Raw genomic sequence first — 27,488 nt, forward strand, 5'->3', positions numbered from 1 at the left:
TGACGTGCTAGAGTTAGCATTCAGCCAGGAAGAATTGTGCCGGCTCAGTGTTCCTGGTCTCCAGTGCGTTTCTTCGGCCCAGGTTATCCTGCGCCAGCTCTATGCACGGTACCACACCAGCACAAACCAGTTCGTCCTGTGCCAGCGCTCCGCCCTTGCCGGGCTAAAGTAAACATCCAGCCAGGACGGGTTGTGCCAGCCATACGCTCCAGACCTCCAGTGCGCCTCCACGGCCCAGTATATCCTGTGCCAGTTCGACGCACTGTGTCGCCAGTGCGCCTGCACAGCTCAGTTCGTCCTGTGCCCGCGCCCCGCACTTGCCGGGCTAAAGTAAGCATACAGCCAGGACGGGTTGTGCCAGCTCTAAGCTCCAGACCTCCAGTGCGCCTCCACTGCCCAGTATACCCTGTGCCTGCTCTGCGCACCCAGTCTCTAGTGCGTCTCCCCAGTCTGGTGAGACCTGTTCAGGCTCCACATAAGAAGCCTCCAGTGATGATCTATGGTCCGAAGCCTCCAGTGATGATCCATGGCACGAAGCCTCCGGTGATGATCCATGGTCCGGAGCCTCCAGTGATAATTCATGGCACAAAGCCTCCAGTGATGATCCATGGCCCGAAGCCTGTAGGGATGATCCATGGCACAAAGCCTCCAGTGATAATCCATGGCCCGGAGCCTCCTGTGAGAATCCATGGCACGAAGCCTCCAGTGATGATCCATGACCCGGAGCCTCCAGTGATGATCCATGGCAAGAAGCCTCCAGTGATGATCCATGGCGCGGAACCTGTAGTGATGATCCATGGCACGGAGCCTCCTGAAACGGTCTACAGTCCGGAACATCCTGAGACGGCCTACAGTCTGGAACCTCCTGAGACGTCCCCCAGTCCGGAGCATCCAGCGACGGTCCCCAGTCTGGAGCCTTCAGCTACGGTCTGCAGACCGGAGTCTCCAGCTACGGTCTGCAGTCCGGAGTCTCCAGCGACGGTCAGCAGTCCGGAGTCTTCAGCGACGGTCTGCAGCCCAGAGTCTTCAGCGACGGTCTGCAGCCCAGAGTCTTCAGCGACGGTCTGTAGCCCAGAGTCTTCAGCGACGGTCTGCAGCCCAGAGTCTTCAGCGACGGTCTGCAGTCCAGAGTCTTCAGCGGTGGCCTGCATTTCAGAGTCTTCAGCGGTGGCCTGCAGTCCAGAGTCTTCAGCTTTGGCCTGCATTCCAGAGTCTTCAGCGGCGGCCTGCAGTCCAGAGTCTTCAGCGGCTGCCTGCAGTCCAGAGTCTTCAGCTTTGGCCTGCATTCCAGAGTCTTCAGCGGCGGCCGGCAGTTCAGAGCCTCCGGCGATGATCCATGTCATTATATTTCTATGTTTTGACCAGGTATGGTTTCCAATCAGAGGCAGCTGTCTATCGTTGTCTCTGATTGGGAACCATACTTAGGCAGCCTTTTCCCACCTGTGTTTGGGGTAGTTGTTTTCTGTTTTGTTATCAGTGACCTGACAGAACTGTTGGCTTTCGTTTTGTTTCTTTGTTAAAGTGTTTCGTTATATATAATAAATTCTGAACACTTACCACGCTGCGCTTTGGTCTACTCTTCCTACCACCAACGAGAGCCGTAACACCCTGACTATATAGTTTTGCTAGAAAGTGAGACATCTTCAAGTTTCTAAAGGATGAGTTATTTTATGGTCAACAGATACGCTCCTCTATAAGATGACGCACTTTCACAGTTTAGCTAATTACAACCCATCAATATGAATACCAGGCTACTTTACATTCGGCAACAGATGCTTATGATGCTTTCTATACAAAACACATTTAAATGATAAAGACACAAAAAAGTGGACACGCAATGCATGATGAGTTAGTCTACATTTTTCAAACACATTTGGATTATATTTCTGGGGTCAATAATTTGTTGGTTCTTGACCATGCACTAGTGAACGGACACCCAACACACACATTCAAAGAACTGTAGACACAAAGCATCATGGCTGAACAAGAGCTAACAGGGAGAGGAGGCCTGAGAGGCCTGGGCCTAGCAGTGAGTTCTCTACCTGAGTGTGGAGCTCCTCTGCCTGCTGTGTCTGGGTCTGCAGGTCCCTCTGCTGCTGCTCTCTTCGGCTGTGTCCCCTCTGGAGCTCCAGTTGGCTCTCCTGTAGCTCCGTCTGCAGCTGAGAGATCCTCTGCCCATGGACATCCAGCTATCGAACCACAAAAGAAGGCAGGGCGGCAGAGGAGGAGAAAATCAATCCAGTACAAAGAGCCTCTCCTTTCCTCTTGGCTCTGCCTGCCTGTCTATCTGAGACAGGGCTACATCATGGATCCCAGATCAGAACCAGCAGCTGCCCAGGTCCAGACACCCTGAATCCCAGGACTGCTCTCCCAACACCAGCCCTGAGATCCGCCTCAAACCGCCTGCCTCTGATGAGTAAGAAAGCACCTGGATGAATTAAATAAGAGCAAAAAAATCTATCTGACGAATACAACCTACCGTATTGAAATGGTTGCCATTTATGCATTGTTCAAACCCAAAACGAGTACTGATGGTGAGAGATTGTCCAGTTCTTATTCTGAACAATAACAACGGGTCAATGATGGGTCAATACAGAATAATCACCATGGAACTAATCTGAATGTCCAATCTTAACTAATCAAATACCTGTTCAATTTCAACGGTATCTCCTAGAAGCGGAGGTCTGCGTCAGTGAGTGTCAACACACACGATAACAGACTACATGTATGTTTACATATGAATACCACAATGTTACTCATACGCAGTTAATGCATTGACAACCAACTGCTGAAGTGTCATTAAATGAAGAAAAAGGATATAATCATTATAATACGAGCAACAGTAGAATTCATCATAGAATGTAAAACAACTTATAACAGCAGAACAACTAAAAACAACATTTGAAATCATTGTAATAATCACTGGACAGGATTCCTAGAACCTAAAAGGCTTCCCTCGGCTGTCCCCAAAGGAGAACCCTTTGAAGAACCTTTTTTGGTTCCAGGTAGAACCCTTTTGGGTTCCATGAAGAACCCTTTCCACAGAGGGGGGGGACAGCCGAAGAACCCTTTTGGAACCCTTTTTTCTAAGAATGTCTAGTGTTTTTACCATCAACATGTAACCAAACAAACTACTGGACCAGTGAGGGATACCACTGATCCCAGTCTGACACCAGCAGAAGGCTGGCCAGTGGGCTGGCCCAGCACGCCAACACAGCACTAACTCTAATAAACTACCTCTAATTAACACAACACAGTCACCTGCTAAATCATATTAGAGAGAGAGAGGGAGAAGGGAGGGAGGAGGGAAAGTAGGGAGAGTGGGATAGAAAGAGAGAGAGAAGGAGGGAAAGACCCATGCAGGTACTGGTCCAGTTGGTCAGAGACAGAGACATAGTCCTGTTTCTGTATGTGTGATGGTGGTAGCTCATCACAACAGCTGCAAGAGGAGGAGGAAAGGAAAACAGACAAGATGGAGTCCCAGACGAGTCCCAGGACGACCCATTAATCAAACATCTGCATAGAGGCTGAGAGATAATCCACAAATCCGCCCAGAACAGGACCCGCGCGGGCGTTTCTCCCCTTCTTTCTCTGTTGAAAAGCATCATGGCTGCCTCCACCTATCTCCCTCTTGGAAAGCCTGATGAGGTGACTGCTGCTTATTCCTCAATTAGAAAGTAGCACTGATATAGGAATCGTTTCCACAGAATCCCACCAAAAACCTGGCTCATCCCTTTAGCTCTCTCTTTCTGTGTGCGATCCAAGCCGATAACCCTGCTCTTGCTTTCTTTCCCTCACAATCGCTCCCTCTCTCTATTCTCCCCTCCTAAACTGATCAATACTTCATTTAAATCATGACATTAGCACACTACAACTGGAGAAAAACAGAGAGTAGGAACACAAAATGCGCTTCGTATGTTAATCGGTACAGATAACAGATAACAGTATATTTTTTGGGGGGGTGAAGTTTAAATATTTGTTTTAACAAGAAGTAAAAACAAAAGGTAGAAATGTATGCAAGTGCGCGGGGCTGTAGCACTGTTATGATTTGAGCTCCCGAGCCTCACACTGATCAATAGCACATTTAAATCCCAGACAGAGGAGCACTATCATCACATCAGAGGGAAAGAGAAACACGCTTTCCTAATTATCATGTCAAATAACCAACGCTGCGGATGCCCTAGTTAGACGGTGCTGATAGAGACATATTTCATATTTATTCAAGCAGAAATCTTTCATATTTTCCATTTGGACCTGAATGAGTAATACCGTTATATATATGCACTCTCACGCATTTATCTATTCACGTAATTCACAATGAGTCCAATCAATAGTGCCCTCTCCACAGCCGGCTTCCTGGCCATATACGTCTGCGTAGGATCACATAATAAACTGCTCAGAATGCCAAAACGAGCCCATCTGATTTCCTGCCGCTGATTGGAATAGCTGGCGCTGCAAATGACTGGCTAATCTTGCTGCTGGTCATTAATCCTAGCTGGATATTTACCTGAGCAGACTGGGAGTCGCGGGCCTGGCTGGAGAGCAGCACATCTCGCCGGAGCCTCTGGATGGTTGCGTCCCGACGTGATAACTGGGGTGCAGCCAGCCCAACGGGTCAGGTTTTCCCATCCCGAACGTGGGTGAACAGTGGCGAGGAGAGGAGAGAGGGGCAGAGTGTGAACCCAACACTAGGCGTGAGGTGGGATAAAGAGAGGCAAAGCCAGACCATCACTAGAGAACATGCACTTACATATAGCCTGGTGCCAATGTCAACCAATGAGCAATTAGGCAGACAAGACTAACACTATTGATCGTGGGTTCTAGCTCTTTTTATCCAGGGCTAACTAGGCTGCCTGAGGTTGTGTGACGGCTGCTGTGGCTGCAGACTGGGAGGGGAGGGTGGGATGGAGGAAGGTGGAGGGCGACGGACAGGGTAGGGCAGGTCCTTCTCTCCCCAGGCCTTGAGCTCCGAGTTGGGGACCGGTCATTACCATTTAGCCTGCTATTGATCTGCCTGCTAAATAAGCCTGGACCCCATGCAGTCACACACAGCTACACACACACAACCACAGAGACACATACTCAAACACACACACACAACCACAGAGACACATACTCAAACACACACACAACCACAGAGACACATACTCAAATACACACACACAACCACAGAGACATACTCAAACACACACACACACAACCACAGAGACACATTCTCAAACACACACAACCACAGAGACACATACTCAAATACACACAACCACAGAGACACATACTCAAACACACACACACAACCACAGAGACACATACTCAAACACACACACTCAACCACAGAGACACATACTCAAACACACACACTCAACCACAGAGACACATACTCAAACACACACAACCACAGAGACACATACTCAAACACACACACAACCACAGAGACACATACTCAAACACACACACAACCACAGAGACACATACTCAAACACACACACTCAACCACAGAGACACATACTCAAACACACACAACCACAGAGACACATACTCAAACACACACACACAACCACAGAGACACATACTCAAACACACACAACCACAGAGACACCATGGCACGCACTACGATAACATTACTAGTAATTCATCAAAAGTTAAGGGTCTGGTTTCCAATCAACAGGTTATTGGACAACATCAGTACAATGGAAAGACTAGATTACTTCATGGTGTACATTGCATTTTGGTCATGTATGGGGGACACTGGGACTTTATTGGGTGATTATTGCTACATGGGTGTGACTACCTCAGTCTTCAGCAGTTCTCTGCTCCTCTGTTCTGTACGATGTGGGACTGGACTGGACCCTGTCGGGTCAGTAGTACTCCCCTGGAAAAGAATTAACAGAATATGGTTGTTGTGACTTCAGAGTGTGACATCTAATTGTCATTATAAATTGGGTATATATCAGACGTATACCACGGGTATGACAACAAATTATTTTTACTGCTCTAATTACATTGGTAACCAGTTTATAATAGCGATAAGGCACGAGGGGGTGTGTTATATGGCCAGTATACCACGGCTAAGGGCTGTATCCAGGCACTCCGCGTTGCGCCGTGCATAAGAACATCCCTTAGCTGTGGTATACTGGCCATATACCACACTCCCTCTGGCCTTATTGCGTAATAATAACACCAGTCCTACCATATCAGGACTGACAGACACTCAGTAGTACATGACAGACAGACAGACAGACAGACAGACAGACAGACAGACAGACAGACAGACAGACAGACAGACAGACAGACAGACAGACAGACAGTGTGGTTTGGACAGCCAGTTGATGGCTGAGAAGGACGACAGTTAAACAGAGACGGAGAGTACTGCCTGGTGCTGGAAAACCCATCTTCTAGTCAGACCATGAGTAACCGGGAAACATGTATTTTATGAGCATTCCTTCATTGTGAAGACAGAAAGTTAAGTTGAGTTCATGAAAGCTGGCGGGGATGGGGACACCTGATCTGCTCTCCATGCCGGAGACGTTTGCCACCACATTAGCGTCTACAGTGTGGAGCCCAGTTAGCTAATGCTGAGAGCCTTTAACCCTGTTTACAATGCACCCCCACCACCCACCCCACCCCACCACCCACCCCACCCGGTTCTCAGCCTCCACTTCTACATCCTCAATTATATCCTAACCTCCAACTACCAAGGACATTCTCCCAGCAAGCACACAATCACGGGCCGTCGCCTTCAGAGACTCAGTGCATTAGAGATGTGAGGAAAGCACATTAGGACCTCTGCTATTTTACAAGAACGTGGAGAATCTGCTGTCCTTGGTCATTTATACACAACTGGCTGCTTTCACACAGATGAGATGGTACACACTGTTTAGTATGAGCAGCGTGATGTTAGAGATGCATAGACATGTGGAAATTAGGAAATTAATGAACAACCAATCATACTGTTGTTTATCTTTTTCTTCCTGTGGAATCTTTTTCTGCAGACCATCCTTTGGTGTGTGTTTGAAAATCAATCCTGATATTCCAAAGAGAGAGACAAAAAAGTCTCTCAGAGGTGATTACTCATTCCTCACAGCTTCAAACAGCACTGCATCAGAAGGACACCTTTAATATTCAGACTTTTCACGTCACTCTAGGCTAAATCCCTAGCAACCACCATAGCAACACACTCTGAGTTGGACGTGAAATGCATGGCAAGTTCCCTCCTGCCACCAGGCAGAGACGGGGGAAAGAGAAGAAAAAAGAGAGAGACGGATATGCCTCAAAGAACTGAATTAAAGCATAGATGAGAAACAGACACACAGGAACAAACCAGACAAATACTCATATCAATCATCTCACATGTATGTCTGTGTGACATACGCTACACAGAACACAGTGGAGGCTGATAAACACAGTCTAGACAACAGTAGGGTAATACATGTAAAAACATGAAAACGGATAGTTTATTTGCCAAAAGACATATATTCTCAGCTATAAATTCTCGTTTTGGCAAAAAATCGTCTAACGTCCTCTATCCTCCGTGACCCTGAAACCGATAAGTGGTCGAGGAGTGTGTAATTTCGTTAGTAGGCAAACAGAAATGTCCTCCCCTCCTCGATAGACACCTTTCATCGAGGATACCCGTGTATCCTACCTCGGAATGTTTTGTAATCTGCCACATGCCCTCCCTTTGAATCAGTTTTAAAAACAATATGCTACTTATTGTTTTATTTATAAAATGTATTGCACAACTAACTCAACTTGTTTTGATCACTTTACACATTTATCCACCCCTGTAAACGTCATTTGCCGATTAACGCATGAGTGGAGAAGGACCATCTCATTTCACACAAACGCATTTCAATCCACATTCACTTTCCTCAGCGACTCTCCTCGATTACCTTTGACCTTTTTCAAAAAGAGGCGAGAGAGGACGGAGGAGAGAGGACGGAGGAGAGAGGACGCAGGAGAGAGGACGCAGGAGAGAGGACGCAGGAGAGAGGACGCAGGAGATGAGGAAATCTAATAGACAAAAGGCCATAGGCTAGTTAAAATGTATTTTTCAGGTTCTCCTCCTGCAAGGGACAACAACAGCATCTCTGTCTCATTTGGGCAGAGCTGGGAAGAGCTGGATCGCAAGTGTGTAAAAAATATATGTTTTATTGTCACATACACCGGATAGGTGCAGTGAAACATGTTGTTTTACGGGCGTTTAAGGGTTACGTGCCTTGCTCAAGGGCACATAGACAGATCACCTAGTCGGCTTGGGGATTCGAACCAGCAACCTTTCGTTTACTGGCCCAATGCTCTTAACCGCTAGGCTACCTGCCGCCCCAGGTGTGTGTGTGCTATCAGGGTCATCATGGGTGGGGTGGGGTGGGGGGGGCAAAGCAGATGGGCCACCCCTGTCCACCCCCCCATCCATAGATACTTCCTGTACCACAGTAATGACCTCCAAGTGAGCCTCTTCCATCGAAAATGTCAGGTGCCCCCTGCATCTGGTTTCCTAGTCTCTGGGATTCTAGCTCTCAGAAGCTGATGAGTTCAGTCAAACTTCATTAAGTTTATAGGCGCAGCCCAGCGGTCCCTGGTGGCACTCTACACAGAACAAGCCCCTCGTCTGGCAGAGAGTAATGGGGCTGCTCTGCCTGAGAGAGGCCCTTTACTGCCACAGCTCACAGGTGGAGGGGAGAGCTCTTTATCCCCCCGCCTCTGTCTCTATCTATCTCAGTCCTCTCTGTCTCACCGCACTCCTCTCTGTCTCCCCAACTGCCCTCTCCCCCTCTCCCTGTCTCTATACATCTCATTCCTCTGCGTCACTCTCTGACGACCTCTCTCCGCCTCTCCCTCTATCTGTCTCTCTCACTACCCTCACTCCTTCTCAATCTTTCTCTCGATCTCTCCCAGTCTCCCTTCTTATTCTCCCTGCCTTTCTCTCTGGGGGTGGCCTGGGTGAGGAGTCCACAGTACCGTTCATCATTCTCCACTTGGGCAGTAATACATGCAGGACAATAGTACATTTATGAATGTATTCGTGGGAATGTGAGCTGGGCACCATCTCGGTCTCCAGCAGATGTCATGTCCACAGAGAGGAGAGATGCTGATGCTCCTCCATACAGGATGGACAGACAAACTAAGCCCTGGACGGACCAACCTGAACACAAAAAAAATGAAGAAAAAAAAAATGTATGAAATGTATGCACTCACTACTGTTGTAAGTTGCTCTGGATAAGAGTGTCTGCTAAATGACTAAAATGTAAAATGTCCCCAACCCAATACTGACCAATACTAACCAACAGCAGACCCCAACAGAAAGAGGTAGCTCTTATAGTCTTCCCCAAGACTTCACATTACCCAAACATGTGCAACAGCTCCACAGTCCACCACCTCAACTATTCCATCCGACCTGGGTAGAGGCTCACTGGGGAGGGAGAGGGGAGGAAGAAGATGGGCCAGAAAGTAAGAGGTGTCCCTTTAAAGGGCCCGGTGGGGAAAGGTAAACCTGGGCCCATCCAGTGAGTATTTATTGCGAGTCGGGGCAGACACACACTCGCTTAGGTGCTCTGAGTAGCTATTAAACAAGTCTGGGGCTGACCTCTGGTTTTAAGCGGCCGTGTGTCTGACAGCCAAGGCTGCGAAGGCCGCCATAAATGGATTTCTTAAAGTTTCATTCAGGAAAATAAAAAAGGCTGTAGTGAACAGGAGGGTAACTCAGAAGCAGGGCTGCGTGAGAGAACAGTGTTTCTATCCCACGCTGGGCTAGACTCGGCTGCCTGAGCGGTTCTCTCTCCACAATACAGAGGAATATACTGGAGGGGCAGGGACCCGAGTAGAAACACACTTTATCCAAATAGAATGCAAGAGCCGGGGAAGGGTTTCTGTAAAAAGTGTTTTTACTTCCTCTTTTGTGAGCAGAGTAGAATAGAAAATGATCTGCCACATGTGTGTGTACCAGGCCATTAAAACACTACATCCCTCCTCAGACACAAATGTCTGCAGCAGCTGCTCCGACCGAGAGGCTGCCTGCCTGTTCAATTCATTTTAGCACAGACACAATGTGGCCATACTGCTGTAAAACTCACAGATAAAAAGCACTGTAAATTAAAAAATCTGAAAACACGCTTAGGCCAGTCCCTTTAGCCTTTGAAGTGACAGAGGCTTTATGTGAGGAGAGGCGCTGAGGCTGGCTCAAAGGCAGGCCCTGAATCAGCTAGATTGCATGCAATGTTAAGTGCAATTAATGAACCCCACAAAGGAGGATTATGCTGACAGGATTATTCTGAACAACAATGCAGCACCCGCTGCCAATTACACACCAGCAGGACCTCAGAGCCCCTCTTCTGCTGGACTGCAGATTAGCATTATGCACACACACGCATATACACAACAACATAAACATAAACACAAACACACAACCAAATTACATACATTGGATTTGCTGAGCTGATTCCCTGCTGTTTCAGTTTCTTTATCCTTCCTGCCACAGGTACACTAACACTCAACTAAATTTATCCCATCTCTACTTCTTCCACCCCATCTCTAGCTCCTCTATCCCATCTCTAGTTTCTCTATCCCATCTCTAGTTCCTCTATCCCATCTCTAGGTCCTCTATCCCATCTCTAGTTTCTCTATCCCATCTCTAGTTTCTCTATCCCATCTCTAGTTCCTCCACCCCATCTCTAGTTTCTCCACACCACCTCTAGTTTCTCTATCCCATCTCTACTTCCTCCACCCCATCTCTAGTTTCTCTATCCCATCTCTAGTTTCTCTATCCCATCTCTAGTTTCTCTATCCCATCTCTAGTTTCTCTATCCCATCTCTAGTTTCTCTATCCCATCTCTACTTCCTCCACCCTATCTCTAGTTCCTCTATCCCATCTCTAGTTTCTCTATCCCATCTCTAGTTTCTCTATCCCATCTCTACTTCCTCCACCCCATCTCTAGTTCCTCTATCCCATCTCTAGTTTCTCTATCCCATCTCTACTTCCTCCACCCCATCTCTACTTCCTCCACCCCATCTCTAGTTCCTCTATCCCATCTCTAGTTTCTCTATCCCATCTCTAGTTTCTCTATCCCATCTCTACTTCCTCCACCCCATCTCTACTTCCTCCACCCCATCTCTAGTTTCTCCACACCACCTCTAGTTTCTCTATCCCATCTCTACTTCCTCCACCCCATCTCTAGTTTCTCTATCCCATCTCTAGTTTCTCTATCCCATCTCTAGTTTCTCTATCCCATCTCTAGTTTCTCTATCCCATCTCTAGTTTCTCTATCCCATCTCTACTTCCTCCACCCTATCTCTAGTTCCTCTATCCCATCTCTAGTTTCTCTATCCCATCTCTAGTTTCTCTATCCCATCTCTACTTCCTCCACCCCATCTCTAGTTCCTCTATCCCATCTCTAGTTTCTCTATCCCATCTCTACTTCCTCCACCCCATCTCTACTTCCTCCACCCCATCTCTAGTTCCTCTATCCCATCTCTAGTTTCTCTATCCCATCTCTAGTTTCTCTATCCCATCTCTACTTCCTCCACCCCATCTCTACTTCCTCCACCCCATCTCTAGTTTCTCTATCCCATCTCTAGTTTCTCTATCCCATCTCTACTTCCTCCACCCCATCTCTACTTTCTCCACCCCATCTCTAGTTTCTCCACCCCATCTCTAGTTTCTCTATCCCATCTCTACTTCCTCCACCCCATCTCTACTTCCTCCACCCCATCTCTAGTTCCTCTATCCCATCTCTAGTTTCTCTATCCCATCTCTAGTTTCTCTATCCCATCTCTACTTCCTCCACCCCATCTCTACTTCCTCCACCCCATCTCTAGTTTCTCTATCCCATCTCTAGTTTCTCTATCCCATCTCTAGTTTCTCTATCCCATCTCTAGTTTCTCTATCCCATCTCTAGTTTCTCTATCCCATCTCTACTTCCTCCACCCCATCTCTACTTCCTCCACCCCATCTCTAGTTTCTCTATCCCATCTCTAGTTTCTCTATCCCATCTCTAGTTCCTCCACCCCATCTCTAGTTTTTCCACCCCACCTCTAGTTTCTCTATCCCATCTCTAATTCCTCCACCCCATCTCTAGTTTCTCTATCTCATCTCTAGTTTCTCTATCCCATCTCTAGTTTCTCTATCCCATCTCTAGTTTCTCTATCCCATCTCTACTTCCTCCACCCCATCTCTAGTTCCTCTATCCCATCTCTAGTTTCTCTATCCCATCTCTAGTTTCTCTATCCCATCTCTACTTCCTCCACCCCATCTCTACTTCCGCCACCCCATCTCTAGTTTCTCTATCCCATCTCTAGTTTCTCTATCCCATCTCTAGTTTCTCTATCCCATCTCTAGTTTCTCTATCCCATCTCTACTTCCTCCACCCCATCTCTAGTTTCTCTATCCCATCTCTAGTTTCTCTATCCCATCTCTAGTTTCTCCACCCCATCTCTAGTTTCTCTATCCCATCTCTACTTCCTCCACCCCATCTCTACTTTCTCTATCCCATCTCTAGTTTCTCCACCCCATCTCTACTTCCTCCACCCCATCTCTACTTCCTCCACCCCATCTCTAGTTTCTCTATCCCATCTCTAGTTTCTCTATCCCATCTCTAGTTTCTCTATCCCATCTCTAGTTTCTCTATCCCATCTCTACTTCCTCCACCCCATCTCTACTTCCTCCACCCCATCTCTAGTTTCTCTATCCCATCTCTAGTTTCTCTATCCCATCTCTAGTTTCTCTATCCCATCTCTAGTTTCTCTATCCCATCTCTACTTCCTCCACCCCATCTCTACTTTCTCCACCCCATCTCTAGTTTCTCTATCCCATCTCTAGTTTCTCTATCCCATCTCTAGTTTCTCTATCCCATCTCTAGTTTCTCCACCCCATCTCTAGTTTCTCTATCCCATCTCTACTTCCTCCACCCCATCTCTACTTTCTCTATCCCATCTCTAGTTTCTCTATCCCATCTCTAGTTTCTCTATCCCATCTCTAGTTTCTCTATCCCATCTCTAGTTTCTCTATCCCATCTCTAGTTTCTCTACCCCCCTCTAGTTTCTCTATCCTACTATCTCTGGCTAGCTCATCCAAAGCCTTCTGTCATTTAGAATACAGCGCCTGTAACTCAATCAGCCTCTTGAACTTTGTAAAATGCTGGAAATGTTGATCTTGCATTGCTGTTTGGTCTTAAGCTCCTGACAAGGATCTCAAACAGTCTGCAGTTGAATCAGAGCTGTCTGGCATTTCTTGGGGCAGTGCTAAATCAAATTAGCCAAAGCAATGTTAATTCGGAGCAGCATTTCATTAAAAAGGAAAAGATAATCAGTGCCAAAGACTCCATGTCCTTCTGACTAATCTAATAATGCTGCGTTTGTTTGCTTTAATCATGTTTAACGATTAAGAGGCTAAGTCATGTAGACAGAGGGATCTCATAATCTGCCTGTCATGGCCGCCTCCCGATTTCCTGCCATTCGTCACAGCGTGGACGGCATTTCAACCTTCAGCAGAGAGAGAGGTGCACTAGCACCTCGTGAGGTGCACCAGCACCAGCTCAGGGATGGCCAGAGCGAGTCTTCAGGGAACCAGGGGGGTTTCCAAGTATCACTTTACTTCACAGAGCTGCATTACTGAACTGGAGCCGCTGGGAAGTCTGGGCCCAAAATACTTACAGAAGCTGTTTTTATCTATGGAATTGAGTTTGGAATGCTTGGACGTGTTGGCAGCCATATTGCTGCTGTTTGTATTTTTTTTTAAAGCAGATTATGCTATATGAAACAGGAATTTATGATGCATATTTAGTTACGTGTGACTGTAAAAACAGAGAACATCACTGAATAAGGGAGAGGCCGAGCTAAGAAAACACTTAATTCGCAATCACTGTAGTAAATTTGAAAAAAACTCAGATTTTCTTTCCTACTTAAAAAAAAAAAAAAAAAACTCATTCCTTATCAGCGGGTGTGATCACTTGAATGGAATCAATCAATCGCGTTCCGCTCGGCTTTGCTCTTCTTTGCTCCTCGTTTCCAAATCCAATCTCTTCTGTGTCATCTCAGCGCACATTTATAAGGGCCAGGGCTCTTGATTATCTCCCTCCTTCTCTGGCGCACCCCGCCACCGCATGCTCCAATGTATTAAATGAAATGCGGTATCTGTCCACGTCCCCCCCCCCCCCCCTCTGCTGGTAATCAGGGGAGAGGGCCCCTCCCAGCCCTGCTTTGTGCCAGCGGAGGCTGCATAAATTAGCATTAATCAGGGCCTGCAGGGAGCAGCTAGCGGGAGCCAGACGTCCCTCTAAAACACAGAGAAGGAGAGATGGAGAAAGAGAGAGAGGGAGGGAGGGAGGGCTCGGCACACACCCCAGTCACAAACAAAAGGTTACACCTCTCTTTCCTTCGGCACTGTCTCTGTCCAGTCCTCGCTCTCTCTCCCCCTGCTTTCCTGTCCTCCGTCCCATCCCAAGTATTTCCACTGTCTTATCTCTCACAGACAGGCGAGACAAATGCTTTAAAGAGTGAAAAAGTGCCGGCTTGGGCTCTGGCACCAGATAAATCATAGATGAGCTTGTGTGAGCACTGTTAACATAATCCCACCATTCAAGATCACAAATACTGCGGGGTGCTAACTCATGTGTTCTTTATCAAATATTGATGCATACATAATTATACACGCATATGTGTGCAGATGGTGGTGTCTCTATATGTTTCTGTGGTGGTGAAAGAGAGAGAGAGAGACAGAGTATGATTGCACATATGAATTAATCAACGCAAATGTAAAGCCAAGCATACTATTTTCCTCCTTCTGCTTTGGACCTGTGCAATTTAGAATATGTGTGTGCGTGTTTTTATATGTATGCAATGCATACATGTGTGTAACACGTGTGTATAGTATACCCTTGATTGTGAGTGAGTATGCCCTGCTCCCCTGTGATCACCAGTCATAGCGAAGGCAATTACTGCAAAAATCATTGCATCACTTCATTCTTTTGCGCCCTAACTTTAATTGCTTAATGCATCCTTTACTGCTGCACTGCTCCCCTCCCCACTCCCCTGTCTATCCTTCCCCCTCCCTTTCTCTTCTCCTCCGCATCCCCTCCCTCCCTTTCTCAACTCATCCTCCGCCACTTAATTTACTGCTGAGTCGTTCTGGTGATTAAAGCTGAACTTAGACATAAACCTAGAGATCGAATCCACAGCTCCATACTGTGCTGTATGTAGGCTCTTAAATAGCATTCCATAAATGTATTATACTGTATGGATATAATGCTGAAGCTGGAAAAAAGGTAGAGTTGCTAGGTACTGTATATCCTAATGTACAGAGTGTGTTTGTTAGTGTGCATGCGTTTGTTTTCTTGTGTGTGTGTGTGTGTGTGTGTGTGTGTGTGTGTGAGTGAGTGAGTGAGTGAGTGAGTGAGTGAGTGAGTGAGTGAGTGAGTGAGTGCATTCTTAGGTGTGTGTACTTGTGTGAGAGTGTTAGATATGCCCACGTTTCTCTTTCAAATGTGAAAAAAAGGGCATCGCTGTATGCCAGAACAAAAATGAGCCACATTGATTCGAATCACCCAATCCTCCTAAAACCCAAACTCCCCACTGAGATTCCCAAAATACTCTCAGAGCAGAGCAAAACAAATATCATTACAGCATTGGCAGGAAGGGCATACAAATAAGGACTACTACATAAACCCTGATATATTCCACATAGCCTGACTCTATGTAGACACCCAGTGCACTGCAGTATTCTGAGGTATTCGCCACACGGGGACATGACTTTCTAGAGAATCAGGTCTTTATCGAGCCATGGTGGAATCACAAGACTAAGGTAGGTGAAATCCAAGTCCTCAGATGTCATTCGGTGTGGCTCAACCTCTTCACAAATAAAACAATGAAATATTGAATATTCTTTTGTAGGAATAGAAGGACTATGTACAATAGAATATCATCACTGTAATGTAACAAAACATTCCTACCAACACAGGATGAATCCCTCTGGCACAAGAGCAGATGAACACACACACACACACACACACACACACACACACACACACACACACACACACACACACACACACACACACACACACACACTGCCATTATTCTGCTTTGGTGCTCCTCTTGACAGCAGCTCCAGGAGAGGCTATTATTAAGCAGCAGTCGTGCTCCAGCAGCACAGCATAATAAAAATTCATTTTCTTTAATTAACTTTTATGGCCGGCGAAGGGGACACGCTGACACCTTATGCAGTGCTGCAGCTTATTTCTTTTCCCCTCGTCCTCATCTCCACTATGAATGTGTGTGTGTGCATGCGCACGCAAGGCCAGAGGGTATGCCAGAAGCATAAGTCAAGCAGGCCTTCACTACGACAGCCCACTGTCAGGAGGATTTGAGACTACTACTTAAAAATGTAAAAGCTACTTAAAAAGCTAAGAAACCAACAAGAACACAATGAAATCATGGTCAACAACACGTGATTGTGTCCTCTGCAGCTCCACCACCCACGTCCCCAGCACGCTGAAGTGAACACTCACTAATACATGTGTTTTCCCAGAATCTAATCATGCTGTTTGTTTACGGAATGCTCCCTACACCTAGTTGTAAACTGTGTTATGTCACGCACCACCCACACACAGCCACACACCAAAACAGACGCAGCTACGAGGACACACACACACACACAGAGAACCACGCACGCACGCACACACACACACAAACAAAAAGAGCGCCTTGCTAGTGTTGGTGGAGATTGGATCATCTAAAAACAGCTGAAACTATCACGACTCTCCTTGGATTGCAATTAAAAAGTTGCTCGATTAGTGGTAGAACAGTAATGACACACACACCCAGTAAGAGTTCTAAAACATATAACCATAAATAAATCATGTAGTACCGATTGGTACAAAGCACTCATCTCTGCTCAGATTCATCTCCTGCACCTCGTCTGGCGTGGCAGGATAAAATACATGTTGTAAAGAAGGGGAAATGAAATGTGCGACACCTTTCAAGACTGTGCCTGGAAGGCATGCATTTTATGTCCATTCCTTGGAAGAGGCATAGTTTGAGGTGAGATGTTTTTTTTTCTCATCCATTCTTTATTGAGAAAAAGGCAATAACTTGTTCTCGTCCACAATGACGGCCTGGCCCAGAAATTTCAAAAACATAAACCAATTAACCAAGACCTAGCCATGAAGACCTATCCATAAAGACCTATCCATAAAGACCTAGCCATGAAGACCTAGCCAAGAAGACCTAGCCAAGAAGACCTAGCCAAGAAGACCTATCCATGAAGACCTATCCATAAAGACCTATCCATAAAGACCTAGCCATGAAGACCTATCCATGAAGACCTATCCATGAAGACCTATCCATGAAGACCTATCCATAAAGACCTAGCCATGAACACCTATCCATAAAGACCTAGCCATGAAGACCTATCCAAGAAGGCCTATCCATGAAGACCTATCCATAAAGACCTATCCATGAAGACCTATCCATAAAGACCTATCCATAAAGACCTATCCATAAAGACCTATCCATAAAGACCTAGCCATGAAGACCTATCCATAAAGACCTAGCCATGAAGACCTATTCATAAAGACCTATCCATAAAGACCTAGCCAAGAAGACCTATCCATAAAGACCTATCCATAAAGACCTATCCATAAAGACCTATCCATAAAGACCTAGCCATGAAGACCTAGCCATGAAGACCTATCCATAAAGACCTAGCCATGAAGACCTATCCATGAAGACCTATCCATGAAGACCTATCCATAAAGACCTATTCATAAAGACCTAGCCATGAAGACCTAGCCATAAAGACCTAGCCATGAAGACCTATCCATAAAGACCTAGCCATGAAGACCTATCCATAAAGACCTAGCCATGAAGGCCTAGCCATGAAGACCTAGCCATGAAGACCTATCCATAAAGACCTATCCATAAAGACCTAGCCATGAAGACCTATCCATGAAGACCTATCCATAAAGACCTAGCCATGAAGACCTATCCATAAAGACCTAGCCATGAACACCTATCCAAGAAGGCCTAGCCATGAACCCTAGCCATGAAACCTAGCCAAGAAAGCCATGAAGACCTAGCCATGAAGGCCTGGCCATGAAGGTCTAGCCATGAACCTTAGCCAAGAAAGCCATGAATACCTAGCCATGAAGGCCTAGCCAAGAAGACCTAGCCATTAATGCCTAGCCACGAAGGCCTAGCCACAAAGGCCTAGCCACAAAGGCCTAGCCACAAAGGCCTAGCCACAAAGGCCTAGAAACGAAGGCCTAGCCACCAAGGCCTAGCCACCAAAGCCTAGCCACGAAGGCCTAGCCATGAAAGCCATGAAGGCGCAGCCATGAGGCTTCTAACACACAAAACTAAAAACATCAACAAGAGTTTTCAGTACTCACACCTACAGTATTGAATTGTAACAGTACAATAGTAGTAGTAGTAGTAATTGTAATAGTAGTAACCTATTCCCCCTCAAGAAACTGAAAAGATTTGGCATGGGTCCTCAGATCCTCAAAAGGTTTTACAGCTGCACTATCGAGAGCATCCCGACGGGTTGCAACACTGCTTGGGATGGCAACTGCTCGGCCTCCGACCACAAGGCACTACAGAGGGTAGTGCGTATGGCCACGTACATCACCGGGGCCAAGCTTCCTGCCATCCAGGACCTCTATAGCAGGCGGTGTCAGAAGAAGGCCCTAAAAATTGTCAAAGACTCCAGCCACCCAAGTCATAGACTGTTCGCTCTGCTACCGCACGGCAAGCGGTACTGGAGTGCCAAGTCTACGTCCAAGAGGCTTCTAAACGGCTTCTACCCTCAAGCCATAAGACTCCTGAACAGCTAATCAAATGGCTACCCAGACCATTTGCACTGCCCCCCACCCCCCACGCTGCTGCTACTCTCTGTTATTATCTACCTCAATTACCTCGACACCGCTGCCCCCGCACATTGACACATTTACTCTGTACTGGTACCCCCTGTATATAGCCCCGCTATTGTTATTTACTGCTACTCTTTAAATATTTGTTATTCTTATCTCTTACCTTTTTACGGATTTTCTTAAAACTGCATTGTTGGTTAAGGGCTTGTAAGTAAACATTTCACTGTAAGGTCTACCTACACCTGTTGAATTCGGCACATGTGACAAATACAATTTGATTTGAGTAGCAGTAGTATATTATTATTATTATCATTACATACTATTATATACTTGGCAGCTAAAAGCTGAACTGCAGCACACTAGCCACTCCTCTCCACAAACACTGTGTAGCACCCACTTTGGCAACAACTGACTTAAAACTTTCTCAAGATGACGAAGTGTAACCATTTCTAAATAAGCAAATAAAAAAATCTAAATCTGATGGACAAACTACAATTCAAATAACACTTAAAAAGAACAAAGAAATCTATCAATGTACACAAATGTATGGGAATAACAATGAAATGGCAATGAAAAAAACCTAACTGCATTGTAACCTAACTGTACAGTAACTGTATTGTTACAATTACCAGAATCTCTTCTTAAGATAATAATTATACTATTGTCTTTTGTGGAAGCAAAGATTTCTTAGGCTATTGTGAGAGACAACGGTCAGTACGGGACATGAACTTAACAGAACACAGAATAGTCTACATACGTCAAACTACATTGTACAAAAACGACAGGACATTGGCCAAGGCATACAACATCTAACTCTTATCAATGATGATAAGTTTACCCAAATATGGTGGACACTACAGCGTATCTCAACGATCTGATATAGACTCAACTAAGGAGAGATAATGAAAAGTCCAAATGAGATGGGGCCTTAGTGGTTTTGAGAACCTGTCTTTGGTAGGGTGTGACTGTGGAGGCAGGAACGGCAGGCTTCCATAGCAGTGTAGCACAGCTTTGGTTTTGGGAAGCAGGAACGCAGCGCTGGGTCCAGCTATTGACTCGCTTTATTGATTTTGGCAAGGGAGTTGAGTACTTAAAATCACAACAACTTTTAATCCAATGTGATGATTGTGTGTGACGGCAATCCCCACCAGAATCAGAATGGAGTTCAAATCAGGCCCCACCAGCTGCACTGGCTTAGGATAAACTGGCACTCACTACTGGTTCGTATTAACATGGGGAGTCACCAACCACAAGCATAACCAAGCCCTGATAAAAAGTCACTTTACACTCCAACAACCATACTTGCATTCTTCCAAAAAAAAGTCAAGTTGATAGCTTGTGCCAAAGATAATCTTCCCACTTGAATGGTGAATAAATCCTATTTTGTCATTGAGGTGATGTATGCAGGGCTGTGACTGTGTAACTCTGTTAAGTCGGTTTTATTATTCAGGTTTCACACCTCCTGGCTCCCTCCCTATGACCCTACTGTCCCTCCTAAACCCCTCTGGAACCTTCCTCCCAGAGCTCCATTCAAACTTCTCACCTCAGCCAACCTTCAACAGTGTCAAAAGCTACAGCCAGAATCAGAACCCGGCGTGTTTATGGGTTCCTGATGCAAATAATGAATAATGGAAAAATACTTCAATATGGCTAATCATTCTAAGCGTAGTGGGAAGGCATTAAAAGTGTCCTTGTGATGTGGTGCTTTAGGAGCGTTGTTGTGGAGGTGGAGGGGGCAGAGTCCTGATTGGTGGGCAGGGATGAGTGATTAGCGGCGAGCTGCAGTAATATCCTCCACGGCCTGGCTGCAGGAGCCAACCACAGCGCTGTAAACATTTCACTGCGTCCCGGCATTGCTTTACTGCCTGTAGAGGAAGGGAGTTGTGCCTTTAATACTAAAGCGAACTGCTGCCGAGCCTTAGTACCACAGCCCTGTCACCAGACACACACACACACACACACACACACACACACACACACACACACACACACACACACACACACACACACACACACACACACACACACACACACACACACACGCCTTTGGAAATGAATTCCATTGTCACCCAGAGTCAATTCCCAGCTGAATTGGAGGAGCTGCTATTGCTCCTGCTCTGTCCATGTGACTAAGTGTCTCCTGCCTGCCTGCTGCTGCGGCTGCCGCACCTCCATTTTGCTGCAGGGATATTTGGTACAGTGTCTGGCTGATGAATAATATAACAGCATTGGTTTGCTCAGGGAAAAGCAGTTTATGCAAACATACATAATACTAAAGCCCACATTCTCCTCAATGAATTTGCATTGACAGTGCATGAACAATACACAGTGATTAGTGGACCTTCCTATAATTAGATTGTTTAAATACCATCTCCATGTTTTAAGCTGATAAATATATTTTGGATTTTTTTCCAGAAAATATGGTATTAATGTGAATGTTGTCAGGCAGTTCAGCAGGTGCCTGGAAGCCCATCAATAAGGTAGAGAAAATAGGTGACATTCATTATGTAATCGACATTATGTAATGTGACTGGAGATATAGCCCGCAAAGGGACTGTCATTTCAACTGGGAGATAATCTGTGTAATTGATTTGAGTCCTATTTTTATGATTACTTTAAGAAACAAAGGACTGCTTAAAAGAGCATACAATCACACCATTTTCCTTTTGTTTGTTTCTTGAAGCTTTTAGATAACGACAGGCTACACTCACAATGCAACCACAGAAAAAACATTTCATACATTATCTTGCAATTCAGGTTTTTCCCCCTTAATTTTTCAGATTAAAATCATCATGGACTGAGGGAATTCTTACCACAGAGTGCATTTCCAATGCACTAATAATAACATAACGATTACACTCTGGAAAACAGAAGCTGATGAATATAAATCCCCACAGTATACAGTATGATGATATATGAGGAGCAGATAAACACAACTGTTCCCACACTGTACCCATGTTGACGCAGTCAGATAAATGGATGTAAATGGGCCCGGCGGTGAATGACGCATCATGGGGGTTGGCGTGGCATGGAGGTGGCGTGCCCAGTGCTGGGCTGTGTGTCACCGCTGTGGTGCATCGGACAGAGTTTTGGAAAGTTTCCAGGGGGCTGCTGGTGATAAGGATGAGCGAGTGGCCCGTTACGAGAAATGTCTCTCAAAGTGCACAAGTCAGAGCGAGATAGATCAGCCCCACCCACTGGACTGAAGGGTGCTTCTTTACCAGCCTCCCCGGCACGCTCTCTGCACTCTCTAGTAAACAAATATCTCTGTCTCTCTCTCTGTAATGCTGAGTGGGATCATTCTAGAGCGCTGCAAATCAAGCCCACTCTGCATGATGTGCATACAGAGCCCAGACCAGCCAAACAAATCATGGCAAGCCCACAGCTTCAGGGGGAATCAGATTAGGGAGCTATCTCTATGAGGTACTTTATATCCATTACTCCCCATGCACATCACTGTAGTCTACGGCACACACATATACCCATGCACTCACACTAGGGCTGTGATGGTCATGGAATTTTGGATGACGGTAATTCGCCAGCCAAATAACCGCAGTCAACGTAATTAACGTTTGAATGGCACAGTTGGGACGCACATTTTCTCCTCTCCTCCGCTCCTGACTGCATGTGCTGCCATAGAAATAGAATGAATAGAATGGGCATCCCCATTCAAGTCAATGACGGCATAATGGGTGGACTGGCGGCCATTGTGAGTGTACCCATAAGAGCAAAGCAGGAAGTAAAATATGTGCTAAAATATGTGATGTGATCTGTTGATTCAACTCGGCCGTCTGCACTGATCTGTCTGATAGTGCTGAGAGATTAGTGAATTTTTGTGGTCAGTTCGGTTTTTGTTAGATTATAAAAAAATGATCATGTTTTTTTATTTTGGTTTTGTCCCACCTTCAGTCAGGTGTTTGTTCCACAACTTTCTTCCAACACCCTCCATCAGTATGAAACAATCTCTGATAGTAAATCAAACTGCCCACACTGACCACAGGAGAAAGGAGATCGTCTACAAAGAATCCTAATACAACAATTCTGCACCAAAGAGCCATGTCTGATTCAATGGCTTGTCTCAATCACATGCTCCCTCTCTCCCTTCTCTCGCTCTCTCTACTCTCTTTCTCCTGCTCCCTCTCTCCCTTCTCTCACTCTCTCTACTCTCTTTCTCCTGCTCTCTCTCTCCCTTCTCTCACTCTCTCTACTCTCTTTCTCCTGCTCCCTCTCTCCCTTCTCTCACTCTCTCTACTCTCTTTCTCCTGCTCCCTCTCTCCCTTCTCTCACTCTCTCTACTCTCTTTCTCCTGCTCCCTCTCTCCCTTCTCTCACTCTCTCTACTCTCTTTCTCCTGCTCCCTCTCTCCCTTCTCTCACTCTCTCTACTCTCTTTCTCCTGCTCTCTCTCCCTTCTCACTCTCTCTACTCTCTTTCTCCTGCTCCCTCTCTCCCTTCTCTCACTCTCTCTACTCTCTTTCTCCTGCTCCCTCTCTCCCTTCTCTCACTCTCTCTACTCTCTTTCTCCTGCTCCCTCTCTCCCTTCTCTCGCTCTCTCTACTCTCTTTCTCCTGCTCCCTCTCTCCCTTCTCTCACTCTCTCTACTCTCTTTCTCCTGCTCCCTCTCTCCCTTCTCTCACTCTCTCTACTCTCTTTCTCCTGCTCCCTCTCTCCCTTCTCTCGCTCTCTCTACTCTCTTTCTCCTGCTCTCTCTCTCCCTTCTCTCACTCTCTCTACTCTCTTTTTCCTGCTCCCTCTCTCCCTTCTCTCGCTCTCTCTACTCTCTTTCTCCTGCTCCCTCTCTCCCTTCTCTCACTCTCTCTACTCTCTTTCTCCTGCTCCCTCTCTCCCTTCTCTCACTCTCTACCCTCTTTGTCCTGTTCCCTCTCTCCCTCTCTCTTTCTCCTGCTCTCTCTCTCACTTCTCTCACTCTCTCTACTCTCTTTCTCCTGCTCCCTCTCTCCCTTCTCTCACTCTCTACTCTCTTTCTCCTGTCCTCTCTCCCTTCTCTCACTCTCTCTACTCTCTTTCTCCTGCTCTCTCTCTCACTTCTCTCACTCTCTCTACTCTCTTTCTCCTGCTCCCTCTCTCCCTTCTCTCACTCTCTACTCTCTTTCTCCTGTCCTCTCTCCCTTCTCTCACTCTCTCTACTCTCTTTCTCCTGCTCTCTCTTACCCCTCTCTTGCTCTCTCTACTCTCTTTCTCCTGCTCTCTCTCCCTTCTCTCACTCTCTCTACTCTCTTTCTCCTGCTCTCTCTCTCCCTTCTCTCACTCTCTACTCTCTTTCTCCTGTCCTCTCTCCCTTCTCTCACTCTCTCTACTCTCTTTCTCCTGCTCTCTCTCTCACTTCTCTCACTCTCTCTACTCTCTTTCTCCTGCTCCCTCTCTCCCTTCTCTCACTCTCTACTCTCTTTCTCCTGTCCTCTCTCCCTTCTCTCACTCTCTCTACTCTCTTTCTCCTGCTCTCTCTTACCCCTCTCTTGCTCTCTCACTCTCTTTCTCCTGCTCTCTCTCTCTACCTCCCCCCTTCTCTCTCTCTGAAGCAGGCACCAGAAAATAGAGGGATTAGTGGTGTGTATTGGTGCTTAGCACTGGACACAGTAGCCATTTTAGAGCAATGATGAACTGTGCGTAAGAGTGTGTGTTCTTACTGGCTTCTCACACTGGCTAACCCACTATTCTCCACACTGGCTAACCCACTATTCTCCACACTGGCTAACCCACTATTCTCCACACTGGCTAACCCACTATTCTCCACACTGGCTAACCCACTATTCTCCACACTGGCTAACCCACTATTCTCCACACTGGCTAACCCACTATTCTCCACACTGGCTAACCCACTATTCTCCACACTGGCTAACCCACTATTCTCCACACTGGCTAACCCACTATTCTCCACACTGGCTAACCCACTATTCTCCACACTGGCTAACTCACTATTCTCCACACTGGCTAACCCACTATTCTCCACACTGGCTAACCCACTATTCTCCACACTGGTACATAGGAGTTGGTCCAGGGCCTGTGTGGTGGGTGGTTATAGAGACTTAAAGGTTTGACAAACTGCCTTCTGGGAATGGCTGGAGTTGGCACTGCCTGTTAACCCTGCTAAAGGACTGGGAGGGCACCTGAACTGAGAGAGAGAGAGAGAGAGACAGACAGAGACAGAGACAGAGAGGGGTAGAGAGAGAGAGAGTGGGGGAGAGGGGAAAAGATTGATAGAGAGAGAAAGAGAGAAAGACAGAGAGAGGAGGGAATGGGGTAGGAAGGAGGGAAAGGGGAGAGGGGTGTGCAGGCAGGATGGAGGAATTGCTGAAAGAGAGGGGTGGAGAAGATAAATTATGTTGTTATGAATATCACGGGCAATTCACACCGGCACACATTCCATCTGAGATCCCATCAGCTGTCAAATTGGGAAAGCGATGGGAATGCAAGGCACCAAGCATCTCAACAAGACCAGAGCGGGGCGCACCACTGAGACCTCATCAAAACACAATCACGTCCACAGCCAGACCCCTCAGATGGACGCAACCAGAAACACACACACACACTCACCACACCACATACACACACACTCAGAACCCTCACATTTACCCAAATCTGTAAATAATCACACACACACAAAACACATTCGTTTGTAGTCACACATGAACACATTTTTGCCCCATACAATACTGTCCAGTTAAATAGTACTCATCATCTCTTCCTATCCCCAGCGAGTATATCTCCATTATAAAGAGGCTCACTTAAAAGCTCCACCGAGTCTGAGACTCTGTTGGTGATGTGGAACGTAGCAGGCACAGGCTGCTGAGCTCCTGAGCTCAATGAGGTCCAGCCCAAGCAACCCAGCCAAGTCTAGTCCAACCCAGCCAAGTCTAGCCCAACCCAGCCAAGTCTAGTCCAACCCAGCCAAGTCTAGCCCAACCCAGCCAAGTCTAGTCCAACCCAGCCAAGTCTAGCCCAACCCAGCCAAGTCTAGTCCAACCCAGCCAAGTCTAGCCCAACCCAGCCAAGTCTAGCCCAACCCAACCCAACCCAGCCTGGCTCAGCCCATCCCATCCCATGCCAGTTGACTTTAGCCAAGCCTATCTCAGCTCAGCCCAGAGTGCCCAGTCAGGTGTAACCACATCACACTCGACCAGCTCCCAGATCAGCAGCCCCTCAGCTAATCCCAGCAGATAGCTCAAACGCTGACCACCAGCAAATAATTGCTTCCAGTTGGCTGGCTCCCCCAAAGCCACTGTAAGGCAGGGACAGGTGTTTCCATGTAGGGAATTTCTTCCTTCCCAGGGACTTATCGTGATCTGTTCAATTCTGCTAAATTAAGAGATCCTACCTGATATGTGCTGGTGTCACTGATAAGATTAGCCCTGGTGTGGTGTCTGCCAGATAATGTTCCCCTACTTTAATGCTAATATTGCATGTTTACTTTTTTTGTATCATATCCAGGAGCCAGGAGGGATCTCGCTGCATGCCAAGTGTACAAATACATGTCTGTTTCTTCATCTGCTGAGAAATATTGAATTTGATAGCTTTTCCTGTTTATTGCTTTGGAATACCTTCAGCACCTTTCCCTGCGAGAACAAAGAGAGTCTGCTGCCAAGTGTTGCTGTGTCAAGAGCCCTATCAAAAAGTCTGACTTCACAGGGCCAGGGAGGGAGAGCAAACAACATCGAAGCATACTCACAAAGATAAACCAATGACGCGACAGCGATTCACAACTCTTCTCTTAATAATACAGAAAACCACTATAAATAAAACAATATGCCCTTAAAACGAAAACATACAAAATGAGCTACTAACATCTCTCTCTCTCAACGTGATTTGCTTTGCTGTAGTTACACTGATAAGAAGCTCTGTCTTATAGTGAAGACGAGACTCACAGACACAGGTGGTGCTGCAGGAGATGGAGGAAGGGTAGATGTGGAGATAAAATGGCTGGGCTAACAGATGGATAAGGACTGAGTCCCTACATTTGCAAATAAAATATCGGTCCTTCATTTGCCATCACTAAAAACACCCCATCTAACTATATCTTATGTCTCTTTTGTCCTGTGTTCCATTCTGTTACAGTCCATTCGGAAAGTGTTCAGACCCATTGACTTTTTCCACATTTTGTTACGTTACAGCCTTATTATAAAATGGATTCAATTGTTTTTCCCCTCATCAATCTACACACAATACCCCATAATGACAAAGCAAAGACAGGTTTTTAGAATGAAATGTATATAAAAAATAAAAATATTACATTTACTTAAGTATTCAGACCCTTTACGCAGTACTTTGGCAGCGAATACAGCCTGAAATCTCTTGGGTATGACGCTACAAGCTGTATTTGGAAAGTTTCTCCCATTCTCTGCAGATCCTCTCAAGCTCTGTCAGGTTGGATGGGGAGCATCACTGTATTTTCAGGTCTCTCCAGAGACGTTCGATCAGGTTCAAGTCCAGGCTCTGGCTGGGCCTCTCAAAGACATTCAGAGACTTGGCTCAAAGCCACTCCTACATTGCCTTGGCTGTGTGCTTAGGGTCGTTGTCCTGTTGGAAGGTGAACCTTCACCCCAGTCTGAGGTCCTGAGCGCTCTGGAGCAGGTTTTCATCAAGGATCTCTCTGTACTTTTCTCCACCACCATGCT

The 27,488-nt window shown here is 46.3% G+C and overlaps 1 protein-coding gene across 3 annotated transcripts in view; it reads right to left on the reverse strand.

Moving 5' to 3' along the window:
• The window catches only part of LOC115203077 (centrosome-associated protein CEP250), a 193,935-nt gene that overhangs the window by 77,757 nt on the left and 88,690 nt on the right, over positions 1-27,488 (reverse strand). For all 3 annotated transcript variants that reach the window (XM_029767425.1, XM_029767424.1, XM_029767426.1), the window contains exons 8-10: positions 5,789-5,869; positions 4,508-4,591; positions 2,043-2,189 (exon numbers count right to left, since the gene is read on the reverse strand). In XM_029767425.1, coding sequence (XP_029623285.1) covers positions 2,043-2,189; positions 4,508-4,591; positions 5,789-5,869 — 312 coding nt within the window. The remainder of the gene's footprint in view (positions 1-2,042; positions 2,190-4,507; positions 4,592-5,788; positions 5,870-27,488) is intronic.

The sequence above is a fragment of the Salmo trutta genome, chromosome 12, assembly GCF_901001165.1.
Source record: "Salmo trutta chromosome 12, fSalTru1.1, whole genome shotgun sequence".
NCBI classification, from domain to species: Eukaryota; Metazoa; Chordata; class Actinopteri; order Salmoniformes; family Salmonidae; genus Salmo; species Salmo trutta.